Source organism: Mus musculus, chromosome 8, assembly GCF_000001635.26.
Source record: "Mus musculus strain C57BL/6J chromosome 8, GRCm38.p6 C57BL/6J".
Classification (NCBI taxonomy): Eukaryota; Metazoa; Chordata; class Mammalia; order Rodentia; family Muridae; genus Mus; species Mus musculus.
Genome location: NC_000074.6, coordinates 92,845,115 through 92,862,350, shown reverse-complemented (window position 1 = coordinate 92,862,350; position 17,236 = coordinate 92,845,115). Strand labels below are relative to the sequence as shown.

General features: G+C 46.1%; 2 protein-coding genes and 1 long non-coding RNA gene across 10 annotated transcripts in view; 1 reads left to right on the top strand and 2 right to left on the bottom strand.

Moving 5' to 3' along the window:
* The window catches only part of Lpcat2 (lysophosphatidylcholine acyltransferase 2), a 63,967-nt gene extending 56,929 nt beyond the window's left edge, over nt 1-7,038 (bottom strand). For 3 of the 7 annotated variants that reach the window (NM_173014.2, NM_001357375.1, NM_001357374.1), the window contains exon 1: nt 6,726-7,018. In NM_173014.2, coding sequence (NP_766602.1) covers nt 6,726-6,896 — 171 coding nt within the window. In that variant the 5' untranslated portion in view covers nt 6,897-7,018. Of the gene's footprint in view, nt 1-6,725 lie in introns of all 7 variants that reach the window. The other 4 variants (XR_003947292.1, XR_003947293.1, XR_001778442.2 and 1 more) reach the window with 3 other exon arrangements.
* On the top strand, nt 6,933-9,541 carry Gm45472. The gene is made up of 2 exons (XR_003947583.1): nt 6,933-7,127; nt 8,384-9,541. It is a non-coding gene; the product is annotated as a predicted gene 45472 (long non-coding RNA).
* The window catches only part of Mmp2 (matrix metallopeptidase 2), a 26,132-nt gene continuing 17,825 nt past the window's right edge, over nt 8,930-17,236 (bottom strand). The window contains exons 11-13 of one of the 2 annotated variants that reach the window (NM_008610.3): nt 16,111-16,270; nt 12,116-12,225; nt 8,930-9,789 (exon numbers count right to left, since the gene is read on the bottom strand). In NM_008610.3, coding sequence (NP_032636.1) covers nt 9,686-9,789; nt 12,116-12,225; nt 16,111-16,270 — 374 coding nt within the window. In that variant the 3' untranslated portion in view covers nt 8,930-9,685. The remainder of the gene's footprint in view (nt 9,790-12,115; nt 12,226-16,110; nt 16,271-17,236) is intronic. The other variant, XM_006530751.3, reaches the window with a different exon arrangement.

The window sequence follows — 17,236 nt, the reverse complement described above, 5'->3', positions numbered from 1 at the left end:
AGGTCTTTGGTCATAAGTACTTAAGAGACCAAGACAGGGAGCAAGTTCAAGGTTGCCCAGGCTACAAAGTGAAGGGAAATGGAGCTTAACACCTCAGTGATAAGAGTGCTTGCTCCACATGCTCATGCATCAGTATGGTCCCAGCATAGCTAACCACAAAGCAAACTGATGCTAGCCAGGCAAGACAGATGCACTGTTGCCCAAGAGCTACACAGAAAGAAGAGTAGGAACAACAGTCTCTGTGAAGGATGGATGGATTGCACTGCTTCCAGAGCCTGCCAATTCTGTGTAACTAAGCAATAAGGAACTGGGGAAGAGAATACAAACTAAAAATAAGTAAGAATAAAGGATATAAGAACAGTAAATCATATGTAGATGCTTAGTGTGTGTCAGGCACATAAGACATGGCAATTCATCTAGTTCTTAAGATCTTAAGTTTATTTACATGCAAAGAATGCCATGGAGAGATAAATTAAATCACAATAAGTCACAGAAGGGGAAATAAACTTATTTAGAAAGCCTTTGCCCTTAATCCTTACACAATCCTGCCTTTTAAGTGAACAGCCATTATGTATAATACCAATTTTTTTTTTATAAATTACATGATATAACCAGTGAAGCCTGTCTTCTGTCTCTATTGCCCTCTATAGGAATTTGAACATTATTAAATAACTTACAAAAATGCCTCAACTATTCTAGTTCTCTATCTATCTTAGTTGTTGTAATTTTCAAGTAGGACTTCAATTCAAATGGTGGTGGCCTGTGGGCTCTAAGTTTTTTTTCTTCAATTTTTTGAAGATATTTCTAGATCTCTGCATTTCCATAGAAGTTTAGAAGTAATTCCTCAGTGTTCTCCCTCTTCCCTCCCTCCCCCTCCCTTTCCTTCCCTCCATGCCTACCTCCCTCTCTCGCTCTCTCTCCCTTACACCACACACACACACACACACACACACACATACACACAGACATGTGTATTAGGATTTTTGTTGAGATTCCAGTGAATCCAGATATAAGCAGGAAGAAATTGTCATACCAATAACACTGTGCTTTCTAGCTCACAAACAAGCTACACCCACCGACATGTCATAATTCCTCGCTGCAAGATTTAGTTGTTTCCAGAATAGTGACCAGATATGGTTTGGGTTACACATACTTCCAAGTATTCAACATCATTTACTCTTATCACAGGCATGCTTAGCCTGTTTTACTTCTTAGTTGTTAATGCTTAGTGTAAATACAAAATTGGTTTAATCTCTAAATATGAGAATTTTCCAAGTAGCATTCATTCATTCATTCATTGAGATAGAATAGCGGAATGCAGCTTGGCTGACTTTGAACTTGCTAGGTAGACTAGTCTAGCCTTGAACTCACAGATTTCTGCCTGCTTCTGCCTCCTGAATGTTGTAATTAAATGTGTGTACTACCAGTCTCAGTCTGTTTCTTTTTTATTTCTAATATAATCTGTTACAATCAGCAAACATATTCTGTAATATGTCAATCTCTTGAAAATTTCAAGACTTCTTTTCAGCCAACGAAAGGCCTTGGGATCTTGCAGTTGCAGGAGACCGTATCCTACAAATGACAGTTTAGTAAAGGTGGTGACCTTTGCTCTTTAACCCTTATGCTTCAATAATATCTCTGGTCTGGTCTTTCCTATCAAGTACTAAGAAATGAGTGTCAGCATCCTGAAAGCAGGTTACTTGCGTATTTTTTTAGTTCTTTGTCGCACCTAAACAGCTGGAATAGCACCTTGGCTACATTGTCTTGAAATTTTAGCCAGCAGTTGCTCAAATGACTACAGCATATACATTTAATGTATGACAATTCAGAAAGCCATGCTACTTCACATGCAATGCAGAAAAATAAGTGCAAATCTGTCCTTTCAAAACCATTTTACATGTTTTACATCTGCACATATGTACACTTGAAAAAATACTGTTAGATTTTTTTCACTAAATCATCACATTGTATAGTGATTCTTTGATTAAATTAAGATGAAGAAAAAGGAGTTTTATTTACTAATTTCCAAGTGTCATTTCCAATATTCCTCATTCTTCCCTGGGTATCCAGGTTTCTATCTGAGACTATGATACCACGTTTCTACTACTCTATCTGAGACTATGATACCATGTTTCTACTACTCTGAGACTATACCATGTTTCTACTACTGGAAAAAAACATTCTGTCTCTTTTGTAACATTACCCCTACTTATTTCTTTGGGTGCACATGTGTGTTTGTGTGTGTGTGTGTGTGTGTGTGTGTGTGTGTGTGTGTGTGTGTGTGTAAGTCAGAGTCAGTTCTGTCTACCACATAGGTCCTGGGAAGCATAACTTAGGTCTTCAAGCTTAGCAGCAAGAGCTTTGTTCTGCCTGAGCCATCTTGACACTTTGTTTCCTTTGGTTTGTTTGTTTACAATGAGGGTTGAGCCCAAAGCCTCAAGCAGGATGTCACTGTAACACCAGTGAGCTAGAGACCTCCAATCCCCACTTACTTTTTGGTTTGGTTTGGTTTGGTTTGGTTTGGTTTGGTTTGGTTTGGTTTGGTGGTTTTGGTTTTGGTTTCGGCTTTTGAGACAGAGTCTCTCTCCACAGCCTTGGCTGACCTGGAACTCATTATGTTGAGCAGCCTCTGCCTCCTAAGTGCTGGGATTAAAGATGTGCACCACCACTGCCCGGATTCATTTATCAGCCCTTATATGCAGCTCTTGTAACAACTCTCATCATTTTTCCTTCTAAAACTATCTTCATTTTCTTTCAAATTCCAAATAATATTTTATATTACATTCATTCATTCATCCATCCATCCATCCATCCATCCATCCATCCATCCATCCACCCACCCACCCACCTACCTATTTTGCATGTGTGTACATGTATGTATGTGGGAGCTTGTGTGATGTAGCACACGTATGGAGGTCAAAGGGCATCTTATGAGCATTAGTGTTCTGTTCCCACTGGGTGGATCTTGGGAAGGAACCTGGGTCATCTGGTGTGGTGGCAAGCATCTTTACACAAAGCATCTTTAGCTTTCTTGCCTCCTCCTCCTCCTTGGCTGTTTATTTCTGGATTGACTTGTCCTTTTTAGGAGTTCTGGGAGTTATTTACATGCTTTGGATACTATACCCCTACCAGATATATTATGTACAAACATTTTTCCCTCAAAGATTTTTTAGGCTATCACTTTCATTTCTTTCTCTCATTTTATATGCATACGTGTTCAGTGTGTGTGCTTGTTGGCGTGGCTTGCTTTGGGCTCATGGAAGGTGGGGGTGAGGTGCATGTGGAAGCCTCAAGTTACTGCTAGATGTTTTTCTCAACCACTTCCCACTTTAATGACTGGGGTAGGGTCCCTTATTGAAGCACAGCTCGCCAGTTTAGAGTAGTCTAATTGGCCAGCTTGCCCCAGGGATCCTGTTTCTGCCTCATTAGTGCTGGGATTGGAGGCAGCCACTATACTTGCCTAGCTTTCCGTAAGGGTTCCAGATACCCAAACTCAGGCTCTCATGTTTGTGTCATAAGGGCTTTATTCACCGAGGCATGGCCTCGGATCCCTCTTCAATATAATGGGAACATTTTGAAGCACAAAGAATTTAATTTCACAATACTACTTATCTACTTCTCATATGGCTCCCTCTCCCCACCCCACCCAGTGCTTGTGCACGTGGATGCCAAGTGCACGTGTGTGTGCTTGTGTGTGTGTGTGCGCGCGCGCGCATGTACATTTGCTTATGCTTTTATTGTCTAGCTACAAAACGAATGACTAATCCACAGTCATTAGGATTTACACTTATGCTCTCTCCTAACACTTTCATTATTTTAACTCTCATATTTTTTCTGTTTAGTTCTTTTATGAGCTTAGGCTGTTTTATATGAAGTGAACTTAATTCTCTTATGCATGTTAATCCATTTAGCCCAGACCACATGAAAAGACAAGTCTTACTCCATTGAATTGCTCTAGCACTCTTGTAGAAAAATCAATGGCCATAGATATGTGTTTGTTTCTGGACCCAGTTTTCTCCCATTGATCCATTTATTTGGGGACTTTTATGGTTTAATTCTGTAAGGTTTATTTTCTTTGTCATGGGTGGCTCCTGGAATCTCTGATCAATTTGATTAATAGTCAGTTGATGCACACAGGAATTTCCTTTAGTGTAGAAACATAAATTTCCCTGTACTTGCAAGGGGCTTTTGTTGTGCAGCTTGGATACAATGCCAATGCAGGTGGCAGTTCAATGGCCTGAGCCTTAGATCCTGCTTGTACAGAGCCCCAAGGTCAATCAGAGATGACACATCAGGGCATTCTTGGATCTTTCCAGAACACAGGCATATCATCTTTCTCGTGTTCAACTGTTATATGTCCAGAGATTGGTACTTACTAGGCTATATACAGCAAACAAACATTTTTATGTGGACAGATAATCCCATCAGTTACCACTGGTCATTTTAGTTCTAAGTTCTTTTGCAGCAATAAAAATTAGACTATATTTTACCATGACGCATAGTAGCATAAGACCCTTAAATACTTTTTTAAAAATTGCGTAAGTAGGGGCTAGAGAGATGGTTCAGCAGTTAAGAGCATTTGACTGTTCTTCCAGGGGACTGAGGTTCAATTCCTCAGCACCCACATGGCAGCTCACAACTGTCTGTAACTCCAGTTCCAGGGGATCTAATACCTTCATATGGATATACATCCAGGCAAAACACCAATGTATATAAAATAAAAATAGATAAATTATTTTTAAAATGCATAAATAAAAGAAAAAGGAAGAATTTAAAAGTCTTAGGCCCAATAATAAAATGCTCAAGTAACAACAATCCTTAAGAAGACACCAATCATAATTCAATGTTAAATTTAGTCTGAGCCAAATATATGATCATATCTAAGTGAGAGTATGTCTGTACTTTAAAGTAGACTGTATGAACATCATATTTTATCCACACCTATTCAACTGTTCCCTTTATCCATGCTATTCAAGCCACTGATGCATCTATGATATCACTGGTATTATGGATTTTTTAAAAGAAAGGAAATGAATGCCCAGGAAGTTTAATCCAAGTAGTGAATTTTAAATATAGTATACCGTTATAGACCTGCAGCAGAGTTATCAATATTAAGATTGGCAAACCAGAGTACATTATGCCACATATTATCTCATTTAACTCTCCTTTGAAGAATTATTTCAATTTATAAGATGAGAAAATATAATAGATAAAGGAGGTTAAGTGACTAGGCCAAATTCACAGAATCTGCAAATAAGTGACCAGTATGCTTTGCATTATATGTGGTTTTCATGAAGTTTTTAGAAAAAGCTCTTTTTAGGTGATTAAGAAAACTAATAATCAAAGTACAATAAAAATATTTAAATATGCTGCTTTGAGCCTCCCTCCAAACTCTGAACCCAAATAGCCAGGGTACATTTTCACTTAAATATAACTCATTTGTCTAGAGTTATCTTGAAGAATAACATATGTGCTTATAAGTACTGCAAGTGATTCAAAGCATAAAGAGGAACTCTGTAAACTTAGTGTCTCCACATCTTTTATCTTCCTCTCTCATACCTATCTTCAACCAGATCCCCGTCGTTAACTCTAACCACCACCCTCTACCACCAACCCTGCTCCCAACACACACACACACACACACACACAGAGCTCTGTGCTTAACATGCTTCCTCCAGAGGGGTCACAAATCTTAAAGCTGTATATAGAAACAATGCTAAATACTACTTCAGTGCAAAATCGCAAAAATTCTGAGACGTACAGGGAGACATTAACCCTTCTCCCCCTGCAGACAAGACAACCGCTGTTTTCACCCATCTTTCTCTTTCTCAAGTCACTAACCTCATCAAAGAGGAAGTCAAAAAGTGAACTCACTGATGCCAAAAAGCTGTCTTTTCCGAGATAAAGACAACTTCCTTTGTGGCCATTTCTAACAGCTATGTCTCATGTCATCTTTGAATCTAGAAAAGATGCTGTGTAAAAGCCCACTCAAAAACACTCTCAAATGCCTTCATGGGTCTCCCAGATTTCTCTTTGCTTTGCTTCCGACTCACAGCCTGGCTGTTCCTGGGCAGTTTGTCACTAGAGCCTTCCCTATGGTTCCAAGGACAGAGCAGGGATCTCTGCCTCCTCTCTTACTCTCCTCGGCTCTAACTGGCTCCCCTTTTTACAGAAGGCATATAAAAGAGAGTACCATGAAACCCTCTCTCATATGGTAGCTCTCAACCCGCTGCTTCCACAAACTCGAGCCAAAGCTCCTACCCCATCCCGCCCCTTCTCAGGCATACCTTCTCTGCATCTTCTCACTTTTGTGTACCTTGGGTCATCCCATCCCCCAGTGTCCTCACTTCTCACATCCTCCTGTTTGGCCATCATGACCCTTTCCAGTCGGATCCGGATCCACAGATCTTTCTTCCGCAGATCCTTTCCCTTACCAGACTCCACACTCAGCCAGCCTCCCCCTTCAGACTATCTACTCAGATGCCTCCCCCGTCAGATTTCCAATTCTTCAGGCAAACTCCTAGTCACACCCACTGTGATCTCCTCTGACACTCTTCGGATTCGCGATCCTCTCAGACGCCTCCTCCATCAGACCAGCTATTCCCTCAAATACCTCTCAAGTCCTGATCCCCTCAAGACTGATCCTCCTCCGACCAGATGCCCTCACCCCGAGCCTCCTCCATCGCACCACATTGCCTTAACCTGAGCGCGCGCCTTGCCTTTACCTGCAGCCTTCGGGAGGCACTGATCGTAGTCTGCTGGACGAAGGGGTTGGGCACCGGCGGCGGGAAGAAGGACGCCTGGCGAGGTACCATGGGTGGCCGCAGCCCGGCGTCCCCGACGCCCGAACCCGGGACCGTAGCCGCCACAGCGGCCGCCTCGGCGCATCGGTTCATGATGGATCCAGGTGCCCGACCCGAGCAAAGCGGGGACCCGAAGAGAGCGGCCGAATTCACAGTCCCAACCTCAGAACCAGAGACTCCCAGCCCCAGGCGCCGCTCCCGGCTTCTGCGCAGGCGCCAGAGTCACCTAGCCACTAGCTGCCCCGCCCTCCGGGACGCACCCCGGGCTCTGGCCCCGCCCCCTAGGAACCTGCTTTTGGAACACACCTCTTGGATCCCAATCTAGTAAGTAAACTTATAAATCCAGGGTGGGTTTTGTTTATCTGTGCTCGATTTCCGGCGTGTTTCGTTTCCTGGGTAAACCTATTTCATTTGGGGGTGTTTGTAGGTTAGAAAGAAAGCGAGCTAAAACAGTAATTAGCAGCAGGAGCAGACAACATCCCACTCAAAACCTAGATTAACATGGAGATGGCTGTCTTTCACAGTAATTATTTGTATAGAAAAGGCAAAAGCAACTGGCTTCTACTGTAGATGAGGAACCTGACCCAGAAAAGGGAAATGTTTGACGACACACTGAGGAAGTATGAGGCTGTCTGAACCTGTAGGAGAGGGTAGGGAGAGTCCAGGGTTGCCCAGGGCCTTGGTCATTTGCTAGTTGGTAGAACTCTGCCTAGCTGCAGTTGAAGAATGGAGAGACAGTGAACCAGTCATCCCTGGCTACCTCTCCTCCCAGCAGGCAGTGGAGGACAGGGAGAATGAGACGTACCATCCAGGCTCTAAGACAGCTGCGTGTCCAAATTTAGCCACTATGATATCCCCAAATCTTCCTGCTGCATCAGGTAGTTGTGAGTCTTGGGCTACTGACTTGAACTTCTCTGAGTTAGTTGCCTCCTCTAGGAGTGAGAGGGTAACTGCTACCTCACAGGGCTGTACAGTAAGGATGAAATAACGCAGTGTAATGCACAGAGCAAAGCACTGAGGAGATGGTAAAGTGGGGAACAACTGAATTCCCTCTGGATGTGTAACAGAGAATCTTAAAAACAGCGATAGGTCTCTGCCTAGAGACTCTTGGAATAGCCTGTGTCTTGCAAGAAGGAGCTTCAAGAATCAGAACTAGTAGGCGAGACACAGGAAAAAAGGTGATTTCGGGCCCACTGAGATCTCTCCCAGGAATAGGGTCTATTCCTCACTCCACTACCTCTAGTCCTACCAGGGAAGACCCAAAGTGATAGACTCCCAACCTATCCGATCTAGCAGAGACTTCTGAAACACACACACAGTAGCTTTTGGAATTCATTGACAAATCACTACATGGGAGGTCGGGGGAGGGGGAGGACTAGAGGTAGAAGAAGCTCCCACATTTATTGTGGCTATGTTTAGAAAGCAGGCACATCATCCCCTCAAAATGTGTTTCCTTGGGGAGGTTTTAGGGGTGACGGAAGCTGCTGCTGCTGCTGTCTGCGGTCTGTGGTGGCAGCTGCGGCAACTCTGGGTTTATGTTCTTCATCATTTGGCCCCAGCTCAAATTTTGTTTCTAACAGCCGACTCTCTGATCCCGACCAACCACTTTCCTCTGGGCCCTGCTGCCTCTCCTCGGGAAGTCTGTCCAGGTGATCCTTTAATGGCTCTTAGAAGAGGAGCAGGTGTGGCTGCTGGGGCTGTCTTTCTCGGAAACTGAACTGCTATTTGGAAAAGGCAAAAGCAGCTGGCTCCCACCGGGGATGAGGAACCGGACCCACAGAAGAGACGTGATTGACGCAATCGTTAGGATCCGCTCTCAGTGTAAAAGAAACAAATGGTTAAAGGGAAAGTAAACCTCCAACAGACCCCATACCTACAGCAAGGGAATTGCTGCTGCGTGCGTCCCAGTTCTTCCTCAAGAAGACCAAAACGACCTCTGTGTCTAGGCTTTTCCCAGTGTAGATCAGGCACATAAGCCTACTCACTCTGGAGTTCTTAGTTTAGCACCTCTGACCTTTCCAGCATGCATCCTCTGTGCCTTACATTGAGCAGAGATTTGTTTTTTTAAGCACACCCCCACTACCCCCACCGCTGGCCGCTGTGAACTGCTAAAACAGAGCCAAACACTGTCACTCAATGGGTGTCTTTATTTATACTTGTTTGCCATTTCCCATGGGGAACTGTTAAAGGGAGAAGCAAGAAGGCTGAGCAGGAAGCCACTGACTTGGTTCTCCTCCATCCAGTGGAGGAAGTGACTGGGCATGATCTGCACAGAGTGAGGAGGGGAACCATCACTAGGCGGGCTGAGATGCATCATGCAGCGATGTCAGACAACCCGAGTCCTTTGGGCAGGAAATGCAGTGGAGTGGAAAACTGAAAAGGTTGAAGGAAACGAGCGAAGGGCATACAAAAGCAACAGTTAAGGTGGTGCAGGTGTCTGGGCAGCAGAAAGGGTGAAACCAGGTGTCTCTGATTTCCACCTTGGCACACCTGTACCCCACTGCCCCATGCCAGGCTGTTAACAGGGCCACCAGTGCCCTCCTAAGCCAGTCTCTATTAACTCTGAGAGTGCTGAAAGCCATAAAAAGGTCATAGATGTTGAAGAACCAGAAGAGTGGAGCACCAGGGCAGCCCAGAGGAGGGCTGCATTGCAAATATCCAAGCATCCCCTAGGGTGGGCAGGAAGGAGAAGCAGCACCCGGGAGGGTACAGTCAGCACCTTTCTTTGGGCACAAAAAGAAGCCACCCTCTTAAATCTGAAGTCACCAGGTGAAGGAGAAGGCTGGTTAACTACAGAGGAGGACAGAGCCGCCAGGCTGCTTCACATCCTTCACCTGGTGTGCAGCGATGAAGATGATAGGGCCCGTGGGAACAGGGCCAGCTCAGCAGCCCAGCCAGTCTGATTTGATGCTTCCAAACTTCACGCTCTTGAGACTTTGGTTCTCCAGCTTCAGGTAATAAGCACCCTTGAAGAAGTAGCTATGACCTAAGAGAGAGAGAAAGAAGAGAGACTGGACCCACTCTGACCTTACGTGATACGCAGGAGGTCCCTGGGAGCTGCTAAGTCTGCTTGGCATGGGGAAGCAGCTTTTCAACCAGGGAAGACCCTCTGGAGGAAGGGAGGAATGTGAGGAATGGCTTGGAAGTTAGGTCTCTTAGTAGCTGTACCTCTAAGCCAGGGATCAGGGTACCAACTTCTTAGAGCAGCGGTTCTTGACCTGTGGGTCTTTACCCTTTAATACAGTTTCTCATGTGATGACCCCTCCCCAGCCATAAAATTATTTCATTGCTACATAATAAGTGTAACTTTGCTACTGATAGAATCATAATGTAAATATCTTTTTTCCAATGGTCTTAGGCAACCCCTGTGAAAGGGTCATTTGATCCCCCTAGAGGGGTCAAGACCCACAGGTTGAAAACTACTAACTTAGAATTTGTTATGAGATTAAGTTACTCAATATTTGCTACTGGTGACAACAGCACCTTTCTGAGCACAAGCCAAACACATATATCATATATCATGGGATGGGGAGCAGAAGGCCCATATTTAAGTATAAATATAAATAAATGTAAATATGAATATGAATCTAAACATAAATATTTGCTTCTCTTTGTCTTTAATTCTGAATGAGTTGCCAAGATGTCAACACATCTGGCAATAGCATATGAAAATGCGGATGTCTGGCTTCTCTTTAAACCTCTAAAATAAATAAACCCACCAGACCCTACTCTTTCAGGTCAGCAGTCAGCAGAGGCTGAGGAATGACCCTTCGCTGTCAGTGAATCACTTGCCTCTGGTTTCTTATAAAACTCTCTCTCTCTCTCTCTCAGACTTCCCACACACTCACACACAGTCACACAACAATCACGTCCCTCCGTGAGCACATATTCAGCCCTCACACACACACAAGCACACACACACACTCAAGCACACACACACACACACACACACACACACACACTCAGGCATACACACAAACTCTCACATACACTCAGCCCCCCACAAATACACTCACACAGACCCACCCACACACTCACACTCACTTAGCCACATATACACACAAACTCTCACACACATACACAGTGCCCCACACACTTAGCCCACATGCACACTCAAGTACACATACACACAAACACACACACTCAGGTCCATACACATGCACACACAAACATTCAGATCTACACATGCACACTCATAAATAGGCACACACATATATACACACACCCACACGTATACTCATATACTCACCAACACACACACACATACACACACACTGAGGTCCACACTCATACTTACACACATGTACAAATTCATGCACTCAATAGTGCACATTTACATGTGTGCACATAGTCAGACCCACACTCAGACACATGCACAGAAGCATGCACACTCACACACACACACACACACACACTTACTCACATATACACACCCACCCAAACACACACACATATGCATATTTCTTTTCTACTGTTTTCCCTCCTGGTCTCTAGAGGCTCTGGAATGTGTGAATTCCTCCAAACATGAATGACCCTGTCTACTCCGTTTAAAACCCTAGCTCACAGTAGGGACTTTGACAGCAATCCTTAATGGAGCACCTGATTATACATGGCTTTCTTTCTTCACTTCCCATGGAAGCTCAGGGATATGAGCTTTGCAGATGGTAAGAGCATCCACACCCACACCACACACACACACACACACACACACACACACACACACACACACACACACACACACCTTTGTGGTGCTGAATTAAAATCTCCTCTAATAAGCCATGAAAGCCAAACTGAGTTCATTTCCAGGATCCTAGAGAGTCACAGAAGCCTCCCTGGGAATATGGTTTTCAAATTCCAATTACTGTCCTGTGCTGATGCTGCAAAGAAGCAAGCAGCGGAGTGGGGGTCACTGCCGCAGGAGTGACAGAGCATGACAAAGTTTGCCTTGTCTTGAGTAGAGCCCTGCTTCTGATGGGAGGTGCTTAAAAGGCCTCCTGAGAAACCCAATACAGCCTGGCTCAACCCCCAGAATGAATTTAGGGCACCAGGCCATATTCCTGGTCCCTGGAGGCCTCCCAGCCCTTCCCTTCTGGGGCTCCAGGCTCTGCAGCTGTAAGGGCCTTTCTAGGTCTTACAGCCTGGAGCTTGGCCGGGCCAGCAAGGGTCAGGGGACTGGCTGCCTTCCCAGCACTGAGCTGAAGGGACTGGCTTGTTTTCTGGGACTGCCCTGCAGGAGTGTGTGCCAAAGAGGAGCTGTTTTCTGGCTCGGGTCAGGCAATCCTGGAACGCTAACAGAGGCCTGGGTAGCTCACCACCACCCTGCAGGTCCACGACGGCATCCAGGTTATCAGGGATGGCATTCCAGGAGTCTGCGATGAGCTTAGGGAAACCGGGGTCCATTTTCTTCTTCACTTCATTGTATCTAGGAAAGAGACAGGGTGACATAGATGGCTTCTGTGGAGGCCAATCCCCTGCCCACCCCCTTCACCGATGGCACAGAATGGGTCCAGGGAATAAGACGTGGCCCTTCAAAGGGGAAGTAAGAAGCAATGTGAGGGTCAGACCTGGGTCTGGATCCCTCACCACTACCTCCTAATTGAATGGCTTGAGACAATCCCTAAAAGCAACAGCCAGTGTGACTGCCACCAAGAAGCACAAGCTTGCATTTCTCCCATGTCTGGTATTCAGCAGGATTAGGGAAGTGATCATTCTTTTAAGGCCATTTTTTTTCATTTAATTTGTCATATGTTTGGGTGTTTTGCCTGCATGTATGTCTGTGTGTCATGTGAGTAAGTGTCCTCAAAAGCCAAATGAGGGAGTCAGATCCCCGAGAACTAGAGATGGTTATGAACCGTATGGGTGCTGGGAATTAAACCCAGCACTTGGAGAACAGCAGATAGTGCTGTTGAGTGCTGAGCCACGTCTCAAGCCCCTCCCTGGCAACCTTTGACTCCCTGCTGCAGTCCTAGGACCAGTGAACCAGACCCATAATTCTTCCATTGTGTGGTTTGAACAAATTGCTGCTTCTTCATCTGTCAAGCGGGGATCACAAGCCATGTCTGGGAGTTAACCGAGGCTCAGAGAGAGTGAGGTTACAATGCCATGTGGTGGGTGTAAGCTCAAGGCCGTGAGTCACCGGGCAGACTGAATGCTATGCAGTCCCAGCCAGAGCTGTCAGGGTACATGTTCTACCAGGCCCTGAATTTAATCCAGGTAAACACCTTAAGCGTTAGGAAATCCTTCTCCTTGCTGTTGTTTCAAGTTTCTTGGAGCACTTTTAAATTGCTGCTTTCCTTTTCCTCTCTTCTCTTTCCCTCTGTCTTCCTCCCAACATACTAGCTATATTTATTATAAAGAGGTAACACTATACAAGCTAATGCGCCCCCCACTGTGTGCCTGTGGCTATCTCAGTAAACAAGGTCAAACCTCACCTCCAAGGCAGAAATTTCTAAGCAGATCCTTTTAGGTACCATTCTAGGGATGGCCAAGCTTTCTTTCCTCCACACAGCATCCTGGATGGACCTCCTTTTCCCTAGAAGCAGCCCTACCACCTCAGTCAGGGGCACCAACCAAAGCCTATCCCACATCTGTCTTTTCTAGGGGGTTCCCTTGCAACCCATCACCCCATGAACTGTCAGAAAAACCTTCACAACTGTAGCTTCATCTGAATAACAATTTCTTGGAAAAGCTGTTTCTTCAGGGCCCAAGTTGCCAAAACCTAGCTCAAAATCCCCATCCCCACCCCCCATCTACATGACCTCTACTGAGCCCCCCACTGTAAATCCCTGAAATTACAATGTTACAGAGATGTGTGCCCCAAGCCCCAAGGATTCCCCCTAGCACAAAGAGAGGGCAGGAATCAACCCCCACCCACTGTATAGGTGAGGGTCAGAGAAATGAACCAGCTTGCTTCCAGAAAGTTCTTTTCATCCAGGAAGACTACAGTGCCGTGCCATGTCAGGAGAGGTGTCCCTTCCTCCCTGTCTCTCAAGTGTCATCTTGAATGACTGTCTACAGATGTAGAGGGTGAAACGGAGAGTCAGAAGAGGCATTTGTGTCCTAGGTTTTCCACGGGTGTCTTTGACATACTTCCGCTTTTGTACCCTTGGTCCAGAAAATGGTGCTCATAACAATATCTACATTAAATGAGAAATCAATCCACAGGATATGCAGAGCTTCTATCTGGAGTAAGACTCAGGTTTGGTAACCATGCAAACGTTTTTGAGCCTCTTTGCACCATAAGCTCCAGGAAGACAATGAGGAGCTACATCAGAGCTCATCACCAGCACCTAATTCTATACAAAGCACATAAGGGACACTGAATGCTTATCTGTGGTTTCAGTGGGGACTTCAAAAAGCAGCAGCTGGCCTGCTGGAGCCAACTGATCACCCTAGTCTCTGTCTGTCTCTGTCTGTCTCTGTCTGTCTCTCCCTCTCCCCCCTCCCACCCCCTTTCCCTCTCTCTCTCTCCCCTACAACCATGGCCCATGAAAGTATCTCAAACTCTGTGTCACCTTTCCTGGGACAGACCTGTCTGAGATCAGCCCTTTCTAGTCTGGCCCCTTTATCAAAGGCTCATGGAGCACCCTCAGCAGAGGACAGTATCTGTTCTAGCATCTAGAATTAGAGGCCTTATCAAGGAAAAAGATGAAAAGAAACCAGGAAGACATTTCAGGGCCTGTGAGTCTGTGTATGTATGCACACCCCTGCTCACATGGGACATGCCTGTTCTTGCATGTATATGCACATAGGGTGTGTAGGAGGGGTTCTGTGGGAGTACTTCCCAGACATTGCAGACAAATCACCTAGGGTTTATAGGATTCTGAGATTCCCGAATCACTTGTCTGTGACTCTCCATCTCTCCCTCCTTCCACACTCGGTTTGAAAGATTCAGAGTGCCTGGGATGCCATTCGCAGTACGTGGGCATGCCGGGGGTGTTCCGGAGCCCATGTGCCGAGGTCAGCTCAGTGGTTTCCTGACAGACTGTTTTTCTTCTTGAGGCTTGAGATACCAATCAGCTTAGGTTGCTAAGTATCTCAGCAGTGCGTCCAGAATTCCACCCTGCCATGGGCAGCCCCGGGACATAAGCAGCTTCTGAATCAGGCCAGTTGCTGGTGGGGTGAGGGGAAGAGAAGGGGGAGGAGACAGAGGCCATGAAGGAAGCAGGATTGTTTGTTCAGGGACGCCAGACCAAGTGTGGGAGTTCCATTACTAGTTCCTGGGAAAGGCTTGAATACAATGACAGCCACAGAACGTGGGATGGGGGAGATGGAGGGGTGCTATAGAACTCTAGTCCACTCACTGATCAAATGACCCAGAAGGCACAGTGAAGGCGACACTGGGGAAGACAGAGGAAAAGCATCTTTAGGCGTATCTCCGGGCCAGCACACTTACATGTAAGTGGGACGACTGAGTTCGTTAGTTTCTTTAGGTCTCAGTTTCCTGACCGCTAAGCTGTGAAGGATTGTAAGCATACTCGTGGGTTTAAGCTATGTCTATGGATACTGCTTTCTCTGGCCCCTCATCCTCACCTTTGCCTCTCAGTGCTAGAGCCTTCTTTTCAGAGGACTTGGAACAGAGCCACCTGCTTGTAAACTGCTCCCCCTGCCAGTCTGCACCACTGGCCAGACTTGCTGCAGACATAGGGGAGGGTGCCTGCTACTGACGTGATGTGGGGGATGCCTGCAGTCAAGAGGGAGTGTGCCTGCTGCAGACATGGGGGAGGCTGTCTGTGGCTTCCCAGGGCCTGGTTGGATGCTGTCTTCCTCATTTCCCTCTGCTCCCTTACCTTCAACTTCCCTCCCTCGGTTTCTAGGGCATTGGAGGACAAAGACACTCTCCAGGGCCAGAATGCCAGGACTCAAAGCCCAGTTGTCACTCCATGGCTCTGTAGGAACTGAAGCTAGTTTTTAACCCCTTGCAACTGTTTCCTGCCGGTGAAAAGTTGGAAGAACTGTGACTTGTACTACACTGGGCCTTCCAATTAGCATCTGGCATATACCAGCAACAATAGCCACTAGTCTCTCTAACTGTGTTACCAGCTCTTCTACATTGCCCTAACAGGGGGCTCTAGACTAGATGTCTTTATGCCCAATCAGAGACAGCTGAAAAAGGAAAGGAAACTTAGGCAAGCATTACCCTAACAATATTACAAAGAAAGTGCATCCTGACTCCCCTTGGAGGGCCTCTTCCCTGGCAGGCTGGGAACCAGGGAGGAGACATCTACCCACACTGTGTATATCAAGCCACATAGTGTCTTTCCGCATGAAACTAGCCATGTCGCCATTGTACCTGGGACCCCCTTACCTCCAGAACTTGTCTCCTGCAAAGATGTATGTCTTCTTGTTCTTACTCCAGTTAAAGGCAGCATCTACTTGCTGGACATCAGGGGGCAACCCCAGGCTGGTCAGTGGCTTGGGGTATCCTCGCTCCAGAGTACTAGCAGAATAGACCCAGTACTCATTCCCTGAGGGAAGGGACAGAAGATGAGCTGGTGGCTGTCGGGAAATACCTCCGGCCAACCTGGCCCTCCTGTCATCTCTCTGACAGAAGAGCCTGCTTGGTCTTTCTCAACCGGGTGTGACCTTCTGCTCAGATCCCAGCTTTGACCCTAGAGGCAGGCCTCGAGCACAGGATCACGTTTTATTTCACTTTCTTTTGAGATGAGCTCATGTAACCCAGGCTGGCCTCGAACATCTCATCATCCCTACCTCATTCTCCTGAGGGATTACAGGGAGGCAGACTCCCCCACCCCTGACTTCTATAGGGCTGAGAACCGAAGCCCAGGGCTTTGTGCATGTTAGGCAAGTATTCTACCAACTGAGTTGCATCCCCAACTCATGTGCACAGGGTTTTACAAGTTGGTGGTAAAAGGTGACAGTCAAGGGAGGCGATGTGGAAGATAAGCAGCCAATGCACATGTCATAGCAACCACAAGAAGCCCCTCTTTCCCACTTGGACAAAGTGCCCTGAGAGCCAAAGCTCACTTGGCCAGAACCTATGGTCACCAAAGGATGGAGATGAAAGCTGCCTGTATATGAGACAGTAAGTTAGCTGAGCCTTCAAGGCCAGCCTGGGCTACACAGCAAATGCAAAGGCCAGCCTGAGTTGTCTGATAAAACCCTGTCTGAAAACAAAGATAGAAGTAACAAGCCTCATAAAGTGGTGCTTCTTTGGGATCTAGACGCCAGGTTATGCGTCTTTGGATTCTAGACACCTTGTATAAAAGTTTGTTTGTATCCAGGTTTCAGACACCACGCTCTATTCAAACCGATACATGTTTAAACAAAACATTTTATGTTAAACTTGAGGCACCCACCGCTGGGGGCTGAAGAAATGGTGTGACTGTGACTGCTTCCTATTCTTAAAGACTGGAGTTAGATTCCAAGTTACCCATGTGGGTGGCTTACAACCTCTGCCTCCAGGTACTTGC